At 48.2% G+C, this 23,403-nt stretch overlaps 1 protein-coding gene across 2 annotated transcripts in view; it reads left to right on the top strand.

Annotated features, from left to right (window-relative positions):
- LOC147725696 (uncharacterized) overlaps positions 1-23,403 on the top strand; it is an 84,624-nt gene that overhangs the window by 47,319 nt on the left and 13,902 nt on the right. For both annotated transcript variants that reach the window (XM_086964376.1, XM_086964377.1), the window contains exon 3: positions 16,981-17,726. In XM_086964376.1, coding sequence (XP_086820502.1) covers positions 16,981-17,699 — 719 coding nt within the window. In that variant the 3' untranslated portion in view covers positions 17,700-17,726. The remainder of the gene's footprint in view (positions 1-16,980; positions 17,727-23,403) is intronic.

The raw sequence follows: 23,403 nt of genomic DNA, 5'->3' as shown, positions 1-23,403 counted from the left end.
TAATACCACAGACGGCAAGGTAGTAGGGCCCCGTTGGTGGCCCAAGGCTTCTGTAAGTTTGCCCATTGCAGCTTCATGAGTCTGTCCCTGCCCTGCTATGGCTTGTTGGAACTTGCCCCGATCTTCCTCCACAACGGTTAAGAAACGTTCCATAACCTTGCTTAGGTGTTCCTGATTCTCAGCCATTCTTGCAAGGGCAGCCTCCATCTCGCCTTTCAATCCCACTTCTGACACCACTTGTCAGAGCGAGGGTTTGATATACAGGCGTGGAGGCTGCAATATAGGTTTGGAAATAGGTTTATTGATATTTGGGGGAAGGCAAATGGGTTGAGAAGTTAAAGTTTCTTCTTCTTCCAAGCTTTCCTGGGATGAGCCGGAGAAACCGAAGGTCTTTAACCCTGTTTCTGTGCCTTCTAGGTCTTCTGGACAGGGTTGGTTACTCCGGAGGCTCATAGAAGGATAGAAATAAACAAAGGGAAACCGTCAGAATGGAGTTCTTTACAACGAAGTTGATGTCCTTCACCACACCTGTGTGTTTGTCAGGATAATTCAAAATGATGAGTGGTCTTATTTAGAAAGGGTATGGGATCGTGAACGTTAAGTGCCTAGGGTAGGGGTAGTCGTGTACAGTTTCAGACCATTTTCGGTAACGAACTTAGTTGTCTAGAGCAGAGTAGAGTTGTGTACCATCACTCGTATACTTCACAAAACAGTGTGGCGCACGCAGTATTTTACAAGCTTCCCTTGACACCCAAGGTGCTCTACCCTCCCACTATGCTCGTTCCCACCCCCACCCTCTGTGTCCCCGAGCCAGTTTTACTCACCGGCCCCGCCGTAAGTCTCCTCCGAGTTACGGTCGCCTTCCAGCCTCCTCCGGACACCACCAGTCCTCCGACCAGCTTTCCTCTTCGGGGTCGTCAGGTCCAGCGTCTTGGCCACCGGGTCCCGCGTCTTCCTCACCAGGTCCCGTGTCTTCCTCACCGGGTCCCGCGTCTTCCTCACTGCGTCCCGCGTCTTCACTCGTCCTCGCCTCTTCCGCGTCTGTCCTCTTTCCTTTGACCTGCCCCTGCATGCAGTTTATTGGCTCGCGTCTCTCCCTTCCGGGGTATGGGGGTTGGTTTTCCGGGTCACGCGAGCGATCGGCATGGTCCTCTGGAGATACGTGAGAGGTATGTGGGCGTGGTAGTCCTCGGGGAGCTCTCCTGACACCATGGTCACCCCTGCACGTTCCGGGTAAGTGCGGGGTCTTCCTCACACTCGCCATCTGCGTATAGGTCACCCACCATCTGTAGGCCCAGCTCCTCCCATTCCGCAAGGGCAGACCAATCCCCACCATGCGGTAACGCCGCGCACATGCCCAGCAGTATCTCGGGAGCGTATGGACGCTGCACCCCAATTCTATTAAGAAAACGTTTCCAACAATGCCGTAGGGTCCCCTCCATCATCGATAAATCGGTAATCCTCAGGTGTTGTTGCAGGACTACAAAGGAGAAAACATGCCGCTGCATTTCCGGTGCAGACGCCCTTTCCAGCCCCCGAAATGCCGATGCCACTGCCTGGGTAAGAAACTGGAATTGCTTAGCCAAGTAGTACAATTCAAAATCCGGGACAACAAGGCCCCCTTAAGCTCTAGGCCGCATCAAAGTATCCAGCGCCACCCTGCGCCTTCCTGCACCCCAGATAAAGCTACCCACCTGAGGCAGGAGCCGGGAGCACGCTCAAAAGCGCTAATTTGTCAATCTGATTTTAAAAACACTCTGTTTTAATTGTACACTCTTCCTGAGCACCCTCCCCCCCCCTCCTTACCGACTTCATTAGTCCCGCTCAGCCGATTTGAACGCTGCCACAGGGTGGAGATTCTACTGCCGGCATTGTGCCGAAAACCCGCAGGCCACGCCCACAAACGTGAGGCCACGCGCCCCTGCACTGCTACAAAAGGCGCGCTGATGCCAGAATCCACTTAGAAGCATCTTACTCCTGAGGTGGAAGCCGGGAGCACGCTCAAAAGCGCTAATTTGTCAATCTAATTTTAAAAATACTGTGTTATTTTAATTGTACACTCTTCCTGAGCACCCTCCCCCCTCCTTACCGACTTCATTAGTCCCACGCAGCCGATTTGAACGCTGCCGCGGGGTGGAGATTCTACTGCCGCCATTGCGCCGAAAGCCCGCAGGCCACGCCCACAAACGTGAGGCCACGCCCCCTCACTTCACATAAAAATGTGCCTTCCCAGGACACGCAGTGGGCGCGCCGCCAGCGCGCCAAAGGCAAGCCCGTCTGCGCCAGGGCCTAGAGCCACCCCCCCTGGTTCCCCCCCTAGGACTCAATATAGCATCAATGCACTCCTCAAACTTAAACCCGCCAAGGAAGCCCGCTGTCATCATCGCCACCACACTCTGGCCCTTCCCATCTATTGCCTTCATTGTAACGCTAGTCTCAAACTGCACCGGCATACACCGGAACAACAAAGCTTCACCATATTACTCCTAAACTGCAGATCCCTGCCTAAACATAGCGCAGAAATCTTTTTGCTAATTGACAAGCAAAACCCCGATGCAGTCCAACTAACCGAGACCTGTTTAATACCTGACTGTGATCCAGATGTAGTCCAAGCACTTCCCCCTGGCTACCAGATCACTCGCAGAGACCGCACCCGGCGACAAGGAGGAGGTATTGCAGTTATATACAAATCCGTATATCAGTTTCACTGCACGCCGGATCCGATCCCAGACTGTGAAAGCATGTCTTTCTGCCTTAAATTCACCCCTAACAACAGCCTAACAGGGATACTCCTGTATCGCCCTCCAGGCCCTCTGAACAACTTTCACATGTCACTACCTTCGCAAGCGGCGGTTTCTGCCATGTCCTCTTCCAATTTCACTGTACTTGGCGACTTTAACATGCACTTTGACGACCGCTCTGACAACACTGCCAATGAGCTAGTCTCCAGCCTAGCCGCCATCCAACTGGAGCAACTAATTAAAACCCCTACCCACAACAAAGGTCATCTGCTCGACCCTGTCTTTAGTAACTGTCCCAACCTTTCGGTTGGCTCCATCACACCTCCCGTGGACAGACCACTTTCTCATCCCCCTCACTTGGTCCACCCACAAAATCACTCTTAACACCCCTTCCTCACGAAAGAGGAGGAACTAGTCAAAACTCCCTCTAGAGCAGTGGGATAACCAACTAACAGCCACGAAACCCTCGTTCACCCAGGACCCCCTACTTGATAGTGGGATCTTCAACAAATGGATCGAGGATTCTCTCGACACCGTTCTTCCCATCAGGAAAACAGTATTAAAAAGAGCTCGAGAAACGGCCCCTTGGTACTCAGAAGAACTCAGGGAACTAAAACGTCAGTGTAGAAGGTTGGAAAGGAAATGGCGCCTTGAATACACTATCACTGACAAAGCCAGATACAAGGAAGCCATAAAGGCATACAAACGTGGGATTACTATAGCCCAATCCACTTACTACAGAGGAAAAATCCTGTCCGCCAGATCCAAGCCCAGAGAAATTTATCAAATCGTCAAAACCCTTTCCAAAATTTCCCCCCCTGCAGTTCCAACCGATAACCCTATCTGCCGCTGCAATGATCTAGCCGACTTCTTCCACCAAAAAATCAACAAACTATACTCTTCCTTCACGACCTCCGATCCCGAGCCAAACATCAGTGAGCCCCAGCTCTCAACAGATACAACACTCCAGTGCCGAGTAACCATGAGCAACTTCCCACCATTAGACCTGGAATCACTTCAAACCCTCGCACAACAGATAAAATCAGGCTCTCCCTCTGACCCAGCACCCCCCCTTACGATGACCATGGCCAGCCAAATCATTTTCCCCACCCTGTCAGAGATACTGAACTGTTCCTTGAAAAAGGGAGTCGTACATCCCATCTGGAAACAGGCGATTGACAAAGCGCTATTGAAAAGCCCAATCTCAACGTGAACGACCCTAACAACTATTATCCCATCTCTTTGTTACCCTGGGCAAGTAAAATACTGGAGAAACATGTTAATCTCCACCTAATAAATGTCACCCAAACAGTATTCCGCCCAAAACATGGCACGGAAACAGCTCTTCTAGCCGTGGTGGAATAATCTAGAAAGAGCTTAGATCAAGGGGGATCAGTGGCAGTGGTTCTCCTCGACCTCAGCGCCGCGTTTGACACGGTGTGCCACAAAACTCTGTTGCAACGACTGCTCGATCTTGGAGTCTCTGGAGATGCTCTTGCCTGGTTAAGATCTTTCTTGAGCGGAAGGACCTTCCATGTCTTCGATGGCGACTCCTGCTCCACCAGCAAACCTCTGAGCTGCGGGTTGCCCCAGGGCTCTTCCCTAAGCCCCACACTGTTCAATGTGTACATGAGACCGCTGGCTGGGATCGTCCGTCAATATGGTATCAAGATAATATCCTATGCGGACAACACCCAGCTCGTGGTCCCCCTGGCACAGAAGAACAGCGGGCTCCCGCAAGTCAACATGGCCTCCTGCATGGAAGAGATAAAAAGTTGGATGACGGCATCCTCTCTAAAGCTGAATGGGGATAAAACCGAGATCCTGCTTCTCAGTCCCCCTTCTCCCACCACCATCACCCAGCTATGGCCCTCCAGTTTGGGCTCACCCCCATCCCCGAAGGAGGACATCAAAAACTTAGGAGTCTGGCTCGATAAATCCTTGACTCTTAACACTGAAGCAACAAAAACATCAGCAATCTGCTTCGGGTTAATGCGGATGCTAAAAAAAATCCTTCCTATCCTACCCCTTGAAGCCAAACAAATCGTCATTCAGGGCCTCATTCAATCTCGGCTTGATTTTAACAATGCCCTCTACATGGGAGCACCAGAATACGTATTAGAAAAGCTTCAGCGGACCCAGAATTGTGCAGCCCGGACCCTACTCCAGATACCTCGTAGAGAATCAGTTATGGCAGGGATTCGATCTCTCCACTGGCTCCCTGTCAGGGAAAGAATAAAATTCAAGGCCCTCTGTATCTCCCACCAAGCTTTCTATAGAGTTGGCCCCCAGATCAACCACTCTCTTCTCACCCCCTACTGCCCCGGTAAACAACTTTGTTCATCAAATGCTTGCCTTGCCGCAGTTCCCCGAATCAAAAGATACAGGGCAGGAGGCAGGTCCTTTGAGCTCAACGCTGCCAAACTTTGGAACTCCCTTCCCCACTCCCTAAGATCTAACCAGATCCTCTCTTTCCGCAAAGAACTAAAAACCTTCCTCTTTAGAAACTAGGCACCCTATTCCCCCTCAGAGTACTACGCCCTCTACTCAGCGCTTGGACGCCCTCGGGCAGCAGCCTCGCTATACAAATCCCCTTTTCATTTCATTTCATTTCATTTCACCGCGGAACGGAGTTGTCGAAAAAGAGAAACTGGTATCCGTATCGGTAGTGTCCGGAAGAAGTATAAGAGTCGAGGAAGTGCCACCATCTTAAGCAGCGCCACACTGCCTGCCACGGACAGCGGCACGGTCTCCCAGAACCGCATGCTATGAGTGATATTTCTTGTCTACCAATGTATTCATTCTCTCCTTTTTCTTTATTGTTTAGTCCCTCTCGAGATGTTGTATTTTTAACTTGCATCCCTCGGTTCTGAACTATTTTCTATATAAGTACATTTTTGTGTATAGTTGATCCCACTTCGCATTGTGGTTTTAGTTTCCATTTAAAAGGGGGAGGATATGTTGTATCCTGCCTATGTATTAATGTTTCTCATGTTACCTGGCTCCTAGCGGCTCAGCCAGTGTAAGTGTTCTGAGTGGGATGTTGGTGTGGTGGAGATAATTGGAATGCCTGCGTGGTGCGGTTTCACAGCCGGAGCGTGGGCTGAGCAGCAGGCAGGCTGCTCCTGGTGGGGCTGCTGTACATGGATGCAAGCCTTAAACTAAGACTTAATAAGGAATATACAAAGACACTCCTCAGCTACCTGTCTTGCATCACAACTGATTCCATCCAGGAAGAGGCACAGAATCTGCCATCCTTGCCATCTGGGATGACCTGAAGAATACAGTTGACCACAGTGGGGTTGCTGCACTACTTCTCTTGGACATCTCGGCAACCTCTGACACAGTTGACCATGACACTCTGATACAAAGACTCTACGAAGCTGGCAGAGAGGGGACTGCTCTAGACTGGATCGTGTCCTACCTGCGCAATAAAACTAATGTCATCAATATTCCCCCTTTCTCATCCAAACCGTACTTCACAAAAGCAGGGGTCCCTCAAGGCTCTATTATCTTGCCCATGCTTTTCAACATCTAAATGAAATGTAAATGTAAATGTTTTTGTACTTGTATAGCGCACAGCTACCCGCAGTGGGTTTCCCGGCGCTTGTACGAATACCGCAAGGGAACCCTTCCTGGCTTTCCCTGTGAGGCGCCCACTCCTGGGCACCCCCATGGTGCAGACCAGGCATCCCTCACGTTTTGGGGGCCGTTGTGGAGACTAAGCAAGCTATTTCTCAGAGTTGCAGCGTCGGACCCATGATCAGAATAGGCACTGAGGCGAGAATATCCGGTCAGGGGAATTAATGAGCCCGAGACCCGCCGGGGCAGGAATGGAACCCTGGTCCCTGGCCAGAGCTCTGCATCGAGGTCTGCCTGCTCTAACCATTGAGCCACACTTCTCCACAAGAAGTCATTACCGGTACTTATCAATCCATTTCACCTCACGTGCTAGAACTATGCAGGTGACACGCAAATACTCCTTCAACTGGAATGCCCCAAAGAGATTGGAAACTCGCCGATTTTCAGTTGTCTCAGAGCCCTGGATCAATGGATGACTTGGAGTCATCTCAAATTGAATGCTTCCAAAACGGAAATACTCATGTGTGGCGATTGGAAACCTTATGACCCGCTTGCCGCCTGTCCTAATGAACTGGGATCACTGCATAAAGTGTTGAAGGAAGTAAGAAACCTCGGAATAACTATAGACTCCCAGCTATCGATGAATGCCCAAGTGGACAAACTAGCAAGATCAAGCGTTGTTTCTATATATAGCTGTTAGAAATGGGGGTCTCTAGATGGCAAGGGTTGGCAACTTTATCCAAGTAAGACCCTTCCTTCTAGTTGGGATAAGGGAGTTACAATCCTAAATTAACCCCTGCTCACCCCCATGGTAGCTTGGCACAAGTAGTTGGGCTTATCGAAGAGGCAGTGTGTAAAGCATTTGCATCTCACCAACAGTAACAGTGTAAGTACAAAAAAGGACACCACACCAGTTTAGAAAAATATCCAATATTTTTATATACTTAAGACAAGACCAAAAACTGTACAAATCCACTAGAGTACTTGGAAGTCTTCAGTTATCAAAATAAACTTGAATTAAAATTCCTTGAAGTTGATAGCTCTGTCTGGGGTTATCATGGCGTAGTGAACAACAAATTCCAAACAGTTCAGGCTGACCATGGCATCGCAGGCCAGCTACAGTGTCCAGAAGACCTGCAAAACAGTACCCTTGGAAATGCAGGAGTCGTCGGGCCGTTTAAGTCGCATGCGTTGCAGATTGAACTCCTTGAGGTTGAAGTCTTGAGCGCCGGCAGGCGTTGAGTGTCGCGGTACGAATTGCGGTGTGCGGTGCCCTCAGGTCACCGTGCAGGCAGCGGCTCGGTGACAGTTGTCCAGTAGAGTCGGTGAGACCAGGGCTGTGGTGCGAAGTGATGCAGAGCTCGTCGCCGTGCTGGCAGGTCAGGGTCAAGCTGTGGCATCGTCATTGCTGAAGCGCTGTCATCGGCTGACTAACTGGAGTCGATGGCATCGGTAGGCCAAGGTTGCGGTACAGGATGAGGAAGGTGCATTGTGTAGTGTACGAGTGTTGCCCTCGAACCATGGTGTAATGAGTGGCGTACATGTCTGCATTGGCGGCAGTGTCTGGGATACTAGGGCAACGGTGTGAAGGAAGGCAGTGTGGAATGCGGTGCCCACAGGTCACGGTGCAAGCAGAGGCTCTGTGCCGGCGCCGGGTGACTTCGGTGAGACCAGAGCTGCGTTGCGATGGTGCCCTCTGTGGTACCTTCAGGACATGGAGTAGGCAGTGGCATCGTAAACTGCATCGGGTTGCTTTTCTTCAGTTGCAGCACAATACACAGTCCCCAGTGCTGAGGGCAGAAGAGCTTGAAGTCTTCGCTGTTCCTAAGACTTCTTGAACAGGGAGCAAGCTCTACCTCCAGCCCTTGGAGAAACTCAATAAAGAAGTTTGTAGAAAGTTCAGTCCAGTCCTTTCACTGCCGAAGACAAACAGCGACTTGAGGCCAAGTGGTGGTTCCTCCTCACAGCTTCTCCAGCTCTTCTTCTTGGCAGTCTTCCTGGTCCAAAAGAGTTCTAAAGATTAGGGGTTTGGGCTCCACTATTTATACTCCAAATTCCTTTGTTCTCTCAGGCTGAGTGTCTGTGCTTAGTCCAAACCAGTTTGGTCCTCTATGGCACAGCTTCCCAGCAGGAGGCGGAGACAGCATTGTCCAAGCCAGACACGGCCTATTGATAAGAGTGGCTCAAATCCACCTGAGCGACTTACCTCACTCATTCTATCATTAAACAATAATAAGCCAGCCAGGCAGTAGAGAAGAATTAGACATATATTTATTGGCCATAATATTCATCTGCAGATGGGCCCTGTCAGGTCTACACCCCAGGGAGTGCATCGAGAGGACTGACCCCTCATCACAGCAATACATTATCACATAGCATGCTAGAGTAAAACCACGCCCAGACTGGAAAAGTACTGGGCTCAGCAGAGGGAGAACAATGAACTCATACTTGAGGCATCTGCACCTGCGAAGGCAACACTGTTATCTTCCCCTCAAGGCCACAGAGCCGAAGCTCTGAGGAAAGAAATGCTGAAACAGGGACTTTCTGCTCATAAGGGAGGGGGAAAACTGTACCATGAGACATTGGAGCTGCAGAGCAAATGTCAGCATTAGAAATCTGTCTGTCATAGACAAGCTTCTGTCTATTATAATGAAGTATACAAAAATATTAATAATGGGAACCTAACAGATAGAAGGCAATGTACTACAGCAAGTCTTCTAACTTAGAAGGCAAAAATAAGACAAAAGCTTAACCATTACAGAAACAATCTATCCAAATGAAGCTTGCATATTACAAAAATAGCTCAGTGGGTTGTAGCACATGAATAATGGGCTGTAACTGCATATTGTTTTAGACACATTAGGCTAACATATTCACAACATCATTAGCAGGAAAATTACAATCTATCACTATTCAGGTGCAAGGGAAATCTCCTCCCACCACTCTAAATGCAGACTGGGCGTATTCAGGTGCAAGGGAAATATCCTCCCATCACTCTAAATGCAGACCAGGCCTATTCATGTGCTAGTGACAACTCCCCCCACTACTCTGAATGCAGCCCAGGTCAATTCAACCCAGCCCTGACTCATCCACGCTCTCTGTAGCCACTGTACATCCGCAGCCACTGTCACACTAAAGCCAGACAGTCCAGACACATCCTAGCAGAGGCACACTGGATGGCTAAGCAAGAAAATACCTACTTTCTAAAAGTAGTATATTCAAACACAGAATGTAAAAATCACCCTCACTAAAAGATGCAATTTAACATTTTGAGTTCAGGCATACTAAACTTTATTTTCCTACCTGGTCCCAATGGGAAGGTATATTCATAAGATGTTATAAATTAACTCCCATGCTTTCCTAGGGGCCAGATAGCCGTTCAATAGTGAAAAACGAAAATCACTAATTCACTACCAGGACATGTCACACATATCAGTGCATGGCCTACCTTTCACATAAACTGCACCCTGCCCACAGGGATACCTTGGGCCTACCTTAGGGGTGACTCACATGTAAGAAAAGTTAAGGTTAGGGCTTGGCAAGTAGGTGCACTTGCCAAGTTGACATGGCAGTTACAAACTGCGTGCAGACTCTGCAGTGGCAGGTCTGAGTTACCTTTTCAGGGTTACTGTAAGAAGTTGACCTGGCATATGCTGTCCACTAGTTATAGTGGGCAACTTGCACCAGTCCAACAACCCCTTTGGGTGATAGGTTAAAGACCACCTTTATTGAAAGCTATCCTAGTGGTAGCTATGGAGAGCAGCCTTCAGGCTAAGTCTTGAAGGAATGTCAATCATTTTGTTTTACCACTTTATAATCTCTTGAATAACCAAATGAAAGCAGAACCACACCAGGTATATATATAAAATATATGTATTTATTCTAAACACACCCTACTAGTCTCTTTCTGAGGCTAGAGGTCAAAGCACATACGTTGCCCTTAATATCACACAGTAATTAGCACAATATACGTTGAGCCCTAGGGGCGTACCAAACCATATATTAAGAAAGTGGTATAAGAACCACGACCTGACTAGACACAAGGCCTAGTCCCTGTCGAATCGCAGGGGCCACAAGGAACCATCCAAGGTAGTGACACGAGGGACCCACAGGGGACTCGTGCAGTGTGAGAACACAGCCGCAAGACACTGTTAGCTTCTATGGGGAAAGTCACGGTTGGAAATTTAAAGATTAAGGATACTTCGGAGAGGACATTGAGAAAACCCCTTTAGACTTAGGGGCTCTAGGGCCAACATCCACATGAGCTCCAAAGTACTTGAGTTACCTCACCCAGGGAAGCGGGGGGCATAGGTGTCAAACGGTGACAGAAATCGTCGTTGATTTCATTGGCGATCTGCTGCAAAGTGCTGCTGCCATCAAAGTGGAAAGTGTCCGAGGTGATCCAAGCTTGGTTCGAAGATGAGAAGAACCTGTAAGCAGAGGGGACAGAGTCTGGTTCACTTGCCAGTAACCAGGGGCACCAAAGACGAATGCCCACCGATGCCGGGTGATTTTAGGATGAAGAGGTGAAGCTTGACTCTGCAGCCACGAGAACCAGGAGGATTCAACAATGACCAGGAGCTGGATTCGAGTTTTACCACCAAGAATGTTGAGTGCTGCTGTGTCAGTGACTGGATTGGACCCAACAAGCCTTGACTACAGCAACCCACACGGAAAGTGAATAAATGCTTCGTTGCGGACCAGCAAGGTCCGAGGGACTCACCACGTGGTGGAGAGCCAGGGCACATCTGGAGCAACCAGGGAAACCCAATGAAAGTTACAGTTGCCTTCCCAGGGACTCATCTGTCAACGGACCAGGGATCGCGAGGGTACCTCAAGCAAAAACACAAAGGGCCGGCTCACAGAACACTCGTGGAGTGTAGGCCAACAATCTTTAGTGAAAAAGGTGCTTGTGGTCTGGGCTACAAGTAACCCAATGCACAGCCTCAAGGAACGTCGAGAAGCTGATGCGCTTGCAAATGTGCACTGTGAACAGGAGTTCCGGTTCCACGTTACTTACGAAGGCTGCAGGTCTCCGCTTTGCTGGGGACTCGGGTCGGCCTTGGAAAAGTCTGGAAATCCACCTCCTGAGATGCAATTACTTCGGAGTCCTTTGGGAGCTTCGGCGATGCTGAGTGGCAAATGATTCGTTGGTGCCTGTCAAGCAGGGGAGTAACTCCTTTACTCCAATGCAGAATCTTCAGTCATCTAGTCATGTAGATATTCGAAGTACCAGGATTTCTGTAGCAGAGTTTTGTCCAGGTGTAATCTAAAGTCCTGTAGTAATGGGGTTCCTTTCCTATACCCAAGGAAGGGGTTGGACTAACTTTGGGGACCCACCAATGGGAGGGTTTAGAAAGAGGGGTGGCTGCACCCATTTCCTTTGTCCAGCTTCGCACCAGAGCAGGGGCTGGTAGACCCTGCAACCGGTTTGAACTGGGCTATGCACAGGGACACCTAATGTGACCCCAGTGCAGACTTCAAAGCACTCTGAGTGCACCCACCCAGCTCCAATACACTAAAGCCTGCCTGGGAGATGGTTACACCTCCCTGTGACAGGAAACCTATTGTCCAGGCCTCCCCTGCCAGAGTTTCGTCCAGCAGCAGGAGGCCAGACTCCATTTTGCGATGCCAGGGCTCTTAAAACTGATATCTGGTATACCGCTGTGAACATGTCTCTCCCTCTAGAAGGGTGGAATTCTACCCCCACTGCCAGGACTTGCAGGGGGGGGGGGGGTATGATTCCAAAGTGTTTGACACAAAACACATGTTTCTGTGCAGCCATTCCAATGTTAGCATTTTTTCTGGCTGCATCACAGAACAGTCCCAGAGAATAGGTTCTGAAGGCTGCAGATGGGCCCTGCTCATGCATGGGCACCCTCTCTCACAAAACCCAGCACCTTGCCTTCAGGATTGATACGGCCTGCCTTCGGGTGACTGATAGGCTTATATGTGTAGTGATTTAAGGTAGATATAGGTAGCCTATATCTCAGTAAGGGGTGCCTGCACCACCTTACCCAGGCTGCAGTAGCAGTCCTGTTGTGTCATTTTGGAAGGCTTCCCAGGGGTGGCATAATACGTGATGCAGCCCCTGGTAGGCCTCTGGGGTACCTATGCCCTTGATACTCAGTGTACCATATACTAGGTACTCACAAGCCTTGGCAACAGCAAAAGGGTACCCCAGTAACCAAACTTGAGTTTCCTATAGTACATGGAATCAATTTAGAGAGGAAGCAACTAGGCTGGAGTCCTTAATAGCAAAACCCGAGCCAGACTAAAGTCGAAAAACAGCGAAACACTAGCAAAAAGTGGGTGTTACCATAAGAGGAGATCCTACTTTCCTACAGCTACTCATGTGAAGGCACAATTAGTGCTGCAGGCCCCCAAGTAGAATTAGATTTACAGGCCTTGGCACAATCAGTGCACTTTACTAGGGGCTTATCAGTAAATCAAAAATGCCAATCATGGAATCACCTATCCATAGTACAATTTACAGAGAGCATACACACTTTAGCAGTGATCAGCCGTGGTAAAGTGCCCAGAGTCCTAAAACCAACAACAGCAGGTCAGGGAAAAAATAGGGGGAAGAAGTAGAAAGTTTGGAGATAACCCAGTAAAATGGGCCATTTCCAACAAACTCTGCAACAAATCTTCCCTTATTTGGGATTTCCACACAAGATCCGAGCTACCATCTCCCTTGTTCTTTCCAAACTTGATTACACCAAGAACCCCTAACGCGGATAACTCTAATGACTATGAAAAGAATACAACGAATTCAAAACTCGGCTTCCAGACTAATCTTGCATATAAAACCGCAAGACCACATCTCCCCTGCCTTGAAAGCCCTGCATTGGTTACCGGTTGCCAGAAGATCCACGTTCCAGCTGCTTTGTATCACCCACAAAGCTATACATGGAATGGGACCGCTCTTCATCAGGAATAAAATCACCAAACACATTCAAAATAGGAATCTCTGCTCTAGAGTGACATCTCGCCTCAAAATCCCACCATACAAGAAAAAAACATGGGTGGCACATCCTGCTATGTTCAAGCAGCCAAACTAAGGATCTCTTTACCCCAACATAAGATCCACGGACAACCGGCTAATCTTCAGAAAACTACTCCAGAAATGGCTCTACCCCACATACATAACCGCCATAGGCAAACAGATAAAAATATATAGCATATCTCTCTGTATATAAACATGTATTTGTACTATAGATATGTACCTATATTTGCTTTGTATACAGTGTAAAATAATAATATATAAAAAAAATTAAATATTACAGATATTCATTAGTTCTGCTTAACAAATGTAAATATTACTGAGGGTTACAGTATTCTATGTTTTAATATGTATATAAGTGACTGCATAAATGAGTAAACTTTTTTATTATAACCATGTATCTACACTTGCTTCACTATTGATCTACAAAAAATATATATAATTTAAAGTACAATACTTAAAAACCAGAGTTTATTTAATGCATCTTTAATCTACATATACTACCTTCGTTGTTGCCTCTATATACCATGGATCTATATATTTATTACTTTTACTTTTTTATTACTTTTCCTCTAATTCAGCATATCCAATGCACTACCCTATTTCTCACCCTATACCTCTATCAATATATCCATTTCCTCTTTTATTCCACACCCCATACCACTACCATGATCCTCAAAATAACCGTTTCAAGACTCTTCCCTACTCCACACCTCCTTACATCATCTCACACCTCTTTTTACTGTTCTGATCCCCCAATACAAGCCTTTCTAAACACTCCCTCTAACTCTGCCCCTCCACGTCCTTTTTTTACTCAGCCCCCTCCACCTCCCCTTTACTCATTCCAAGCCTCATCCTACTGTTATGACCTCCAAAACAAGCAAATTCTAAATCCTTCCGCACATACCTCTACTATACTTCTCAACCCAAATAGGTGACTGACATATTCACCACTCAAATTACTTTCATATTTCACTATATTAATTCACCACTGATCCTTTATGGGTTCAGGAGTAGGATGCTACTCACAGACAAAGCGCTTCAACACCCCATCAGGGGTAGCAAGAGCTACATAAATGCAAACCTTTTCCCTCTTCTATCCCTCCACTATGCTTTTCAATCCAAATAACTGACTAACATATCCACTATTCAAACTACTTTCATATTTTTACTATACTAATTAACCACTAATCCTTTATGCGCTTCGGAGTAGAGTGCTGCTTGCTGAAAAAACACTCTGACGCCTCGTCAGGGGTAGTGAGCCCTATATAAATGCAATTACAATACAATATACATGCATACCAGCATACACACATACATAAATGCATATATACATACATGCACACATACATACTAGCAACATACATAAAATCAAGCATACACATATGCATACTAGCAACACATACAATCAAGCATACGAACAGGCATACATAGGTACATCTATATATATATATATATATATACACAGGCCTCCATAAGATGTTTCTCCGAAGCTGGTGCACACGTGAAGTTGGGCAGATCTTTGTGTTTCTCTGCAGTACAGATAAAACCACATACACTTGTCAGCTGAATGGTCATTATGTACCACATACATACATGCACACATTTATATATACATGCATGAAAGCATACATATATTCATACATGTATATTTATATACATACATGCTAGTGTACATATATGCATAACATACATATATGCATACATACATAAATACATGTACAAATGCATATTACATCGATACATACATATATGGATACATATAAATACATACATGCCTGCATACGTACATGCATACTGTTAGAAATGGGGGTCTCTAGTTGGCAATGGCTGGTGCCAATGTCCAAATAAGGACCCTTCTTCCTAAGTCAGGGCAAGTGGGCAACCCCCTATGATAACCCCTGCTCAACCCTGTGGTAACATAGCACAAGCAGTTAGGCCTATCTCAGAGGCAGTGTGCAAAGCGTTTATGGCCACGCACAATAAGGCAGTAATGACACCACAAAAGGTCACAACTCGGGTAGATATAGAAAAATAATATATTTATCTAACCGTTTAACTCAAAACTCTCAAAGTGTTTCAACAACTACAATTCACGTCAACCCGTAGGGACTCAAAAGAGACAACAACGTATTCACACAAAGCGTGACACTGACTGAGTTTAGTCAGTGTACACCTCCCGTTGCGCACCAGATACATGTCGTCGGAAGGGGATACAGCACGCAGCTTTGTGAAGAAGCGGAGACGGTGACAGGCGGACTCCCAGCTACCACAAGACTTGGAGGCTGAGGTCCGCAGCAGGCACTCAGTGTTTCGGGCACTCAGGGACAGGCGGGTGCTCTGTGGTACTGAGAAAGGGGGGTCCCAGTAATCAGCAATAAATTAAAACCATTCAATACCAATAGATAAAGAAAAACTTAATTAGCCTGCACTGTTGTTTATTCACAATGTAGGCATACGTTAGTCATCCTCAATTTAGATACACAATCACAAAATACATAGTGCTCCAGGAAGGGAGGGAAGTGATATAGTGCGAGGTAGTGTGGGTATAGGATAGTGACAATAAAAAACAGCCAAATGGCCTCACTGTACTATGTATCAAAATCAGACATAGACAAAGAAAAAGACCGTTGGTTCAGTACATCATTAGGTAAAGGTCATGCTCCACATATCACATTGAATGACTAAAGGATGGGGTGAAGCTGATTAAACATAAAAGCTGTCTCAGTTTCGACCCTCTAGTAATTGCAGGCGTTAGTTGTAACCTTGCTTCTGGGTCTTCATCAGGACGAGGACGGGGCAGGCAACCATGGGTTGCTCGTCTCCAAGATGGAAGTTGGAATGAAGAATACTTTCATAAGAAGAATTACTTCAGGTCATAATATAATGATGTAAGGCGGCCCTCGAGTAGGAATGTGATGGGCACTCGCCATTGCCGAACGCGAGTCGGCGTATAGACAGATTCAGTCTGCCCCCGACGGTTAAATCCCGACGTTGTGACAACGCGCCACGGTAACACCTAACTCTGCCACAAACTTGAGTGCCCATCACATTCAACTGTATGTATCTAGGTGCGTGTGAACAGCCACACTCCACCCATGGAACGCCTCCTGGGGCAGAGTAACGCAACGCAGGGATGTGCGCTGCCCTGAGTTACTCTAGATTTACAAGCCATGCAGAGCCTTGGAATGGGACCCTGCGTGGCTTGATAAATCAAACTTAAGAGTTTTGTCGCTCTTGCGCCCCGTTGCATGTCGCAGGGTTGACGCCTCTCTTTTATAAATATGGCCCCATGTTTCCAGGATTTGATCTATCTCCGCGCTGCACTGTCACAGCAACTCTCATATCTTTCAGGTGATGTTTCTGTGTTTAAACAAGAGCATCTAGTCCTGCGCTACAATGTAGAACACATCTCTGTGCATCCTCTTGACTTTTTTGTTTTCTGATGAGAGAGAAAAATATACATTTTCCAACGTTGGATTTTCTCTGGTAAGTCAGGAGTCCCAAGGGGTAAGGCATGGGTTTAACCTGCCACCCCGGGTGACACGCACTTGCCATCTAGAACGCAATACTGTCAAAAGTATACTGTGCCAACCTGTTATCCTTCTGAGGACAAATATCCAGTGCAAATAACTCTCTGTTGCTTTTCAGGTGTGATCCTGTTCACTGTGGACAATGAGGGCGTCATCAGGGCGGGCTCTCCTCCAGCAGCTTACGATGATGATTTCGCATCCAGTGCTCGTGTTTTGGGGAACCTGAGCAATGTAAACCATGTGTTCTTCAGCCCAGATGGCCATCTGTATGTTGTGAAAGATTCTGAGCTATATAGCGGTCCCAAGCCTTCAGACCCATCTAAGAACTGGCTCCAAGATACTGCAACGCGCATAGGGAAAGCAGGCTGGGATGGATTCAAGCGCTTTTTCTTCCACCCCAATGGAGATCTTTATGCCGTCACTAATGAGGGAGAGCTCTGCGCAGGCCCCCCACCGGCCAATGAAGACCAGAATTGGATGGGCACACAAGGTGCCAAAGTTGGTAATAGCGGATGGGGTGAATTTTACGCCCTCTTCTTCGACCCCCAAGGGATGCTGCACGCAGCGACTGCAGATGAGTTTAAAAAAGGAAGTCCTCCAACGAGTGTAACTGATGACTGGTGGGAAAGAAGCCAGGTCATCGGGGGAGGTGGATGGAGCGATTTAAGCCATTTCATGTCTTTTACTCCTGACGGCAACCTTTGGTGTGTCTCCAAGTCAGAAGGGAAGATCTACACGACCTCTCCGCCAACCGGCGTGGATGACAACTGGATTGGAAGAGCCCAAAATTGGGGTCATAGTTACTTCTTTAAATTCATGGCCTTCACAACTCAGTGAAGAGAAGAGCCCATCACCCTTGTCTACGTAAGTATGACGTCATGCCCTCTTCTTTAACACACTTTCCCCAAAAGCTCTTAGTTCAACTTTGCCTTTGAGTTATTCAGTCAACTTTCCTACAGGGAGTTTTCTAAATGCACAGATGCTGATGTCACTGTAGCCAGCACACTCCATCCATCCTCGGTTCTCAAACCTAATCGTTTCATCCTAATGAGTGGCAAATCTCCTTTTCACAAGCACCCCTTTGCGCCATTCATGGCAGCTGATTGGGGAATAGGTTGAGATGTTGGCAGGGGTGCCACACCTTGGGGGACAGTTTCTCATACAAGGCAGGAGCAGTAAGTAATTAAAACACCACTTGCCGCAGTCTTTGTCTTTTGATTTTCATAAATAAAATTCAAAGCGGGGTTTACTTTTGAAACACTAGACATAGATGTCCTGGATGAGTTGGGGGTATCCTGTTTGCGACCACTAAGTCTTGACTTACTGACATGTAAGGGTCAATGAAGGGTGAACAATTGGTTGACAGAATGTTGAACAATGTCCAACATTCATCCCTTGTTTTTGTGCTGCCTGTGCCTCCCCAGGTTAGATCCTGCCAACTGTAGATCAATCTTGACTCTGTTCCCCATGGGTACATGTTAAGCCCGAAAGGCCAGGCCAGGTCTTCCTTTGATGTGAAACAAGCATCCTGGGACCGGTTTTGGGGTTTCACCCCTCACCAGCCAAGCTAGCTAGACTCCAGTGTCATGGAGAGCATGGAACCCATGTCTGGGCTTACCCATCTAGCTGAAGGTGACAAATGTAAAAAGAACATATGGTGGAAAAAATGTTAAACAATATCAAACATTCACCCAACTACAGAGATCCAGGCTTAAATCCATTCTCTGTGCTTCCCATGCCTTTCCAGTTTAAACCCAGCCATATGTAATTCAGCCTTGACCCTCTTCCCCTTGGGTACAGTCCAGCACGAAAGGCCGGACCAGATCCTCCCTGGCCTGGAAACAAGCATTCTGTGAGCGGTTTCAGGATTTCATCCATCATCAGCCAGGCTAGCTCGACTCCAGTGGCATGGGGAGCACAGTACCCATATCTGGGTATACCCTTCCCACTCGGGGTGACAAATGCAAAAAGATCATTTGATGGACAGAATGTTGAACATTGTCAAACATTCACCCCAGTACAGAGAGGAATGTTTACATTGTTAAGCATTCCATCCATCAATTGTTGCTTTTGTCGTCCTAAGTGGGAAGGGTATGCCCAGACGTGGGTCCCGTGCTAACTGTGCCACTTGATTCAAGATAGCCTAGCAGATGCCCCGAAACCAGTCCCAGGATGCTTGTTTCGGGTCCAGGGATGGCCTGGCTTGGCAGTTCAGGCTGGACCTGCTCCCGAATCCTCTCAGAAGCATCTATATGGCCTAGTCAATTCCTTTCACTCCTACCATGTGCCACCAAGTCTTCGGAAAGGCCGGATGGGTCAAGGACAGTTGGTCCACCGTGATGGGGTCTGTGTGGGAACAAGCAGTGAATGAGAAACAACACACAAAGGTGCCTCTCAGCTTGAGGAGGCACCCATCAGTTACCCATTGATTTGGGCTATGCCCTGGCAATCTGGGCACAGGGTCTGGCACACAATGAGATGAGTTGCACCAGACACTTCAGGTCACACAAAATAGAGTTGCAATCTTGTTCCACCCTGAAAATCAAGCGCTACGTCTGGCATGAGACTCTGCAATGGGTGTGTCTGCCACCTATGAGGGTTGCAACCTGTGAATTGGACACCACACGCAGTGAGCATGAAATCGGTGTGGCGCATGAGAGAAATGCATCATAGTTAATGAAGCGGGCCACCTTGGATCCCACAACCGTGAATCCACTCACCACCAACAAGACCCTTATGCGTCCCGAGGTCCCTGCAGTACAGGAACCACTTCATAGCAAATGTAGCCAACTTTTTGAGCGCCACACTCAGCACTCCAGGCACGATTCTGTAGTTCCAAGCTCACAACGCACTGTCCAGCGTGCATCAGGCGATGGGGACACTTAGAGGGCACCGCTCTCCAGATGTCATCGGTAGATGGTGTGGGCCCCTCGTGGGATATCTTTGATATCCCTGAGAAATCCGAGAGAACAGGAGACAAGCCTTCTGGTCATTGTAAGCCCACTTCAGGGTGCCACTAATAAGAGGTTGCCAGCCCAGACCAGCTACTATTCTGGAAAGCACTCAGTCCTTTCCACAGGCAGTTATCCTCCATGCGCACAACAGAGGCCTCTGGCAATGTGCACCACGCAGACCAGGTACTCCAGTCCTGTGTCGCCACAAGAGGCTCTCTCCCTTTTGGTGGGGTGGCACTGGGTAGTTATACCCTATTGGGCCTTTGAAGTTTGGGGAAGCTTCAAAGGGTATTCTTTTGAACCACAGATGTGTCCCTAAATTTCTGTCCTGTCTGCAATGAAGTTGCAGAATGCAGATCTCTATCTTTATGGGGCCATTCCTTGGCCACAGAGGCCAGATGTCACAATCTCAGACCCCCATTTATTCTGCCAGACCCACAAATGGCAGAGGTCAGCTATCCCAGTTGCATGCCCAGTGGTTTATGACTGTCACTGGGGAATACCCAGATGGGTTCCCACAGACTCCAGTGTTAGCCAGCCCCAGATGTGGCATACAAAGAGTTTGATGCATAGAAATGTTCACTTTCCATAAGTGGCATTTCCTTGCAAGATATGCCAAGCCCACTCTTACCATTGAAATGATTTTGGCCTAGTGAAGCCATTGATGGGAAACTCCAAGAAGCTGCGTCACTGCATTTCACTAATGCTGCTTAAAATCCAGACGACCCCTTTGCCATGCTAGCTTAAGGGAAAAGGAATCCTCCCCGGTAGGGGAACCCTCGTGAGTCTTTCTTACTACCTGGACAGTGAACACAGATAGGTACCTGCCCAGCCCTTCACCTTCCATCCTAGTTGAGGCCAAAAGCCTCCTCCGGATGGACCATGTTTGCAGTTGCAGTCTGTGTCCAGTGAACTCGATCATACCACAGCTAGATTCCAAGCCTGCATGCTGCTCATAGGCATATTGGATGAACAGTTTTGCACCAGATATTTGTCATTTAGTGTTTCCCTAAACATTTTGCATTTTCTGCCTGGGTTTTGCTGATTCTCTTGTGTGGCCTCCAGGCTCTGGGCACTTCCCCTCCGCTAATACAGTATGAAAGTGCATGGGCCCTTCCTACCCATGTTAAGAAGTGGCACTGACTCGATGTTCTGAAACGTGGACGGTCGGTCGGCCATCGCAGAACGGTGGGTGCACCCTGGCATATATCGTGATTGAACTCAAGAGTGACCACCCATTGCATGCCGCTGTGTGAGCTCACCCGCACCTATGGGGCCTGCGAGTGCATATGCAGCCTGCCATCAGAGGACTGTGCTTGCGCGCAGACACCAGTATTAGTAAACCTGTGTCCAGTCGGCTGCTGCAAACTCGAGTGGACGCACTTGCACCCCTGGTGCTGGGGGACTGTGTTCGACCTGCCCACGCAGGTCTGTGTGCACACTGGCGCACTTGCACCTAGATAGTGTGTGGTGTGTTTTCACTATCTGAGGCTTGGTCTTTCCATAGGGAAACATGGGGAATTGGTTGGCATTATTTTGGCTGCAATAGTGGATTGCGGCGGAGCAGCCTCATGATGTTTCTTATCAATAGATTCACCAGGCCAAACCCTTTCCGATGGTAAAGGTGGTTTTGACATAACTCACGTAGAAATGTCACTTATAGCATATGGACATTTCTATGCTCAAAGTCTTGTGTGCTGTGGTGGCTGGCTCCAGTGGACACCAGGGGTCGAGGGAGCACATCTCTGTATTCCCCAGAGACCGTCGTAGACCATGGTGTAGGAAACCAACCTCTCCATATAGTGCACACAATGGGGTTCACTGTGCAGAGAGGTCCGAGAGACCCTTATTGGTTTACAGAGGAAAAAGTAGATAATACTAGTGCTATTTGTGTGGTAGAGTGGGCGAGCCAGTAGGCATATAAGAGGGTAGTGCTAAGCATTTGTTGTACTCGGAGGCAATCAATGAAAGACGCACTCAAGAATGAAGTTGACCGATTTTATTAAAAAAATAGCAAGCCTATTTATATATATTTTGAAGCAAGAACTTTGGTTACAGGTAAGCATTTAATGTTTCAGCAATAATCAAGGTATGTACAGGTGATATACAGTTGTGTGCTATTACGCACAATGTTATCCTACAGAGAAAAACATGGAATGCAATAAATCACAGTGCAGCAGGACTTGGGTGTTCACCTTCTAGAATTCGAACACTAGGGAGCCAGGGTCCAAAGTTCTACCAGTAGTTTCTCGGGGCGTCCCAGATTCGTCTGAGAGCGGGGTGCTAGGAGAGGAAGTAGGTGGTGCGGTATGAAGAAGGGGAGGCCATCTAAAATCAGGCTGCACAGCGGGACATGTAGGCAAGTCCAGAGGCAATCAAAAGGGTGAAGTGTTCGCACAGGCCTAGGGACCGCGGGAGCACAAAGGTTTCGGAGATTCGACGGTCACTGGGTCAGTCTCAGTAGTTGCCTTTGGGCAGTGATTCTTATTGTAGGTGTCCGTCTCTGGTGTTGCCTATGGACAATGAGGCTTATTATCGGAGTCAATCTCAGCTGGTGCCTGTGGTTGGTAAGAACCTTTTTGGGTGCCGATATCAGTTTTTGCCTGTGAGCACTAACCCTTAAAGTGGGTGTTGGTCTCAGCTTTCCTGTGGGCGGTGAGTCCCATTGTGGATGTTGGTCTAAGCTGTTGCCTGTGGGCGGTGAGTCCCATTGTGGGTGTCGGTCTCAGCTGTTGCCTGTGGGCAGTGAGTCCCATTGTGGGTGTTGGTCTCACCTGTTGCCTGTGGGCCGTGAGTCCTATTGTGGGTGTCTGTCTCAGCTGTTGCCTGTGTGTGGTGTGTCCTATTGTGGGTGTCTGTCTCAGCTGTTGCCTGTGAGTGGTGAGTCCTATTGTGGGTGTCGGTCTCAGCTGTTGCCTGTGAGTGGTTAGTCCTATTGTGGGTGTCCGTCCCAGCTGTTGCCTGTGAGTCCCATTGTAGTTGTCGGTCTCAGCTGTTGCATGTGGGCGGTGAGTCCTATTGTGGGTGTCGGTCTCCCCTGTTGCCTGTGGGCAGTGAGTCCTATTGAGGGTGTCTGTCTCAGTTGTTGCCTTTGGACAGTGAGTCCTATTGAGGGTGTCTGTCTCAGTTGTTGCCTTTGGACAGTGAGTCCTATTGTGGGTGTCGGTCTCAGCTGTTGCCTGTGGGCGGTAAGTCCTATTGTGGGTGTCGGTCTCAGCTGTTGCCTGTGGGCGGTGAGTCCTAATGTGGGTGTCAGTCTCAGCTGTTGCCTGTGGGCAGTGAGTCCTATTGTGGGTGTCGTCCTCAGCTGTTGCCTGTGGGCGGTGAGTCCTATTGTGGGTGTTGTCCTCAGCTGTTCCCTGTGGGCAGTGAGTCCTATTATGGGTGTCATGCTCAGCTTTTGCCTGTGGGCGGTGAGTCCTATTGGGGGGGTCGGTCTCTGCTGTTGCCTGTGGGCGGGGAGTCTTTTTGCGGGTGTCCATATCAGTTGTTGCCTGTGGGCGTTGAGTCCTACTGTGGGTGTCGATCTCAGCTGTTGTCTGTGGGCAGTGAGTCCTATTGTCAGTGTCAATCTCAGCTGTTGCCGG

The sequence above is a fragment of the Lissotriton vulgaris genome, chromosome 3_2 (genome assembly GCF_964263255.1).
Source record: "Lissotriton vulgaris chromosome 3_2, aLisVul1.2, whole genome shotgun sequence".
NCBI classification, from domain to species: domain Eukaryota; kingdom Metazoa; phylum Chordata; class Amphibia; order Caudata; family Salamandridae; genus Lissotriton; species Lissotriton vulgaris.
Note: the sequence above shows the minus strand (reverse complement) of the source record. Positions and strands in the feature narration are given on the sequence as shown.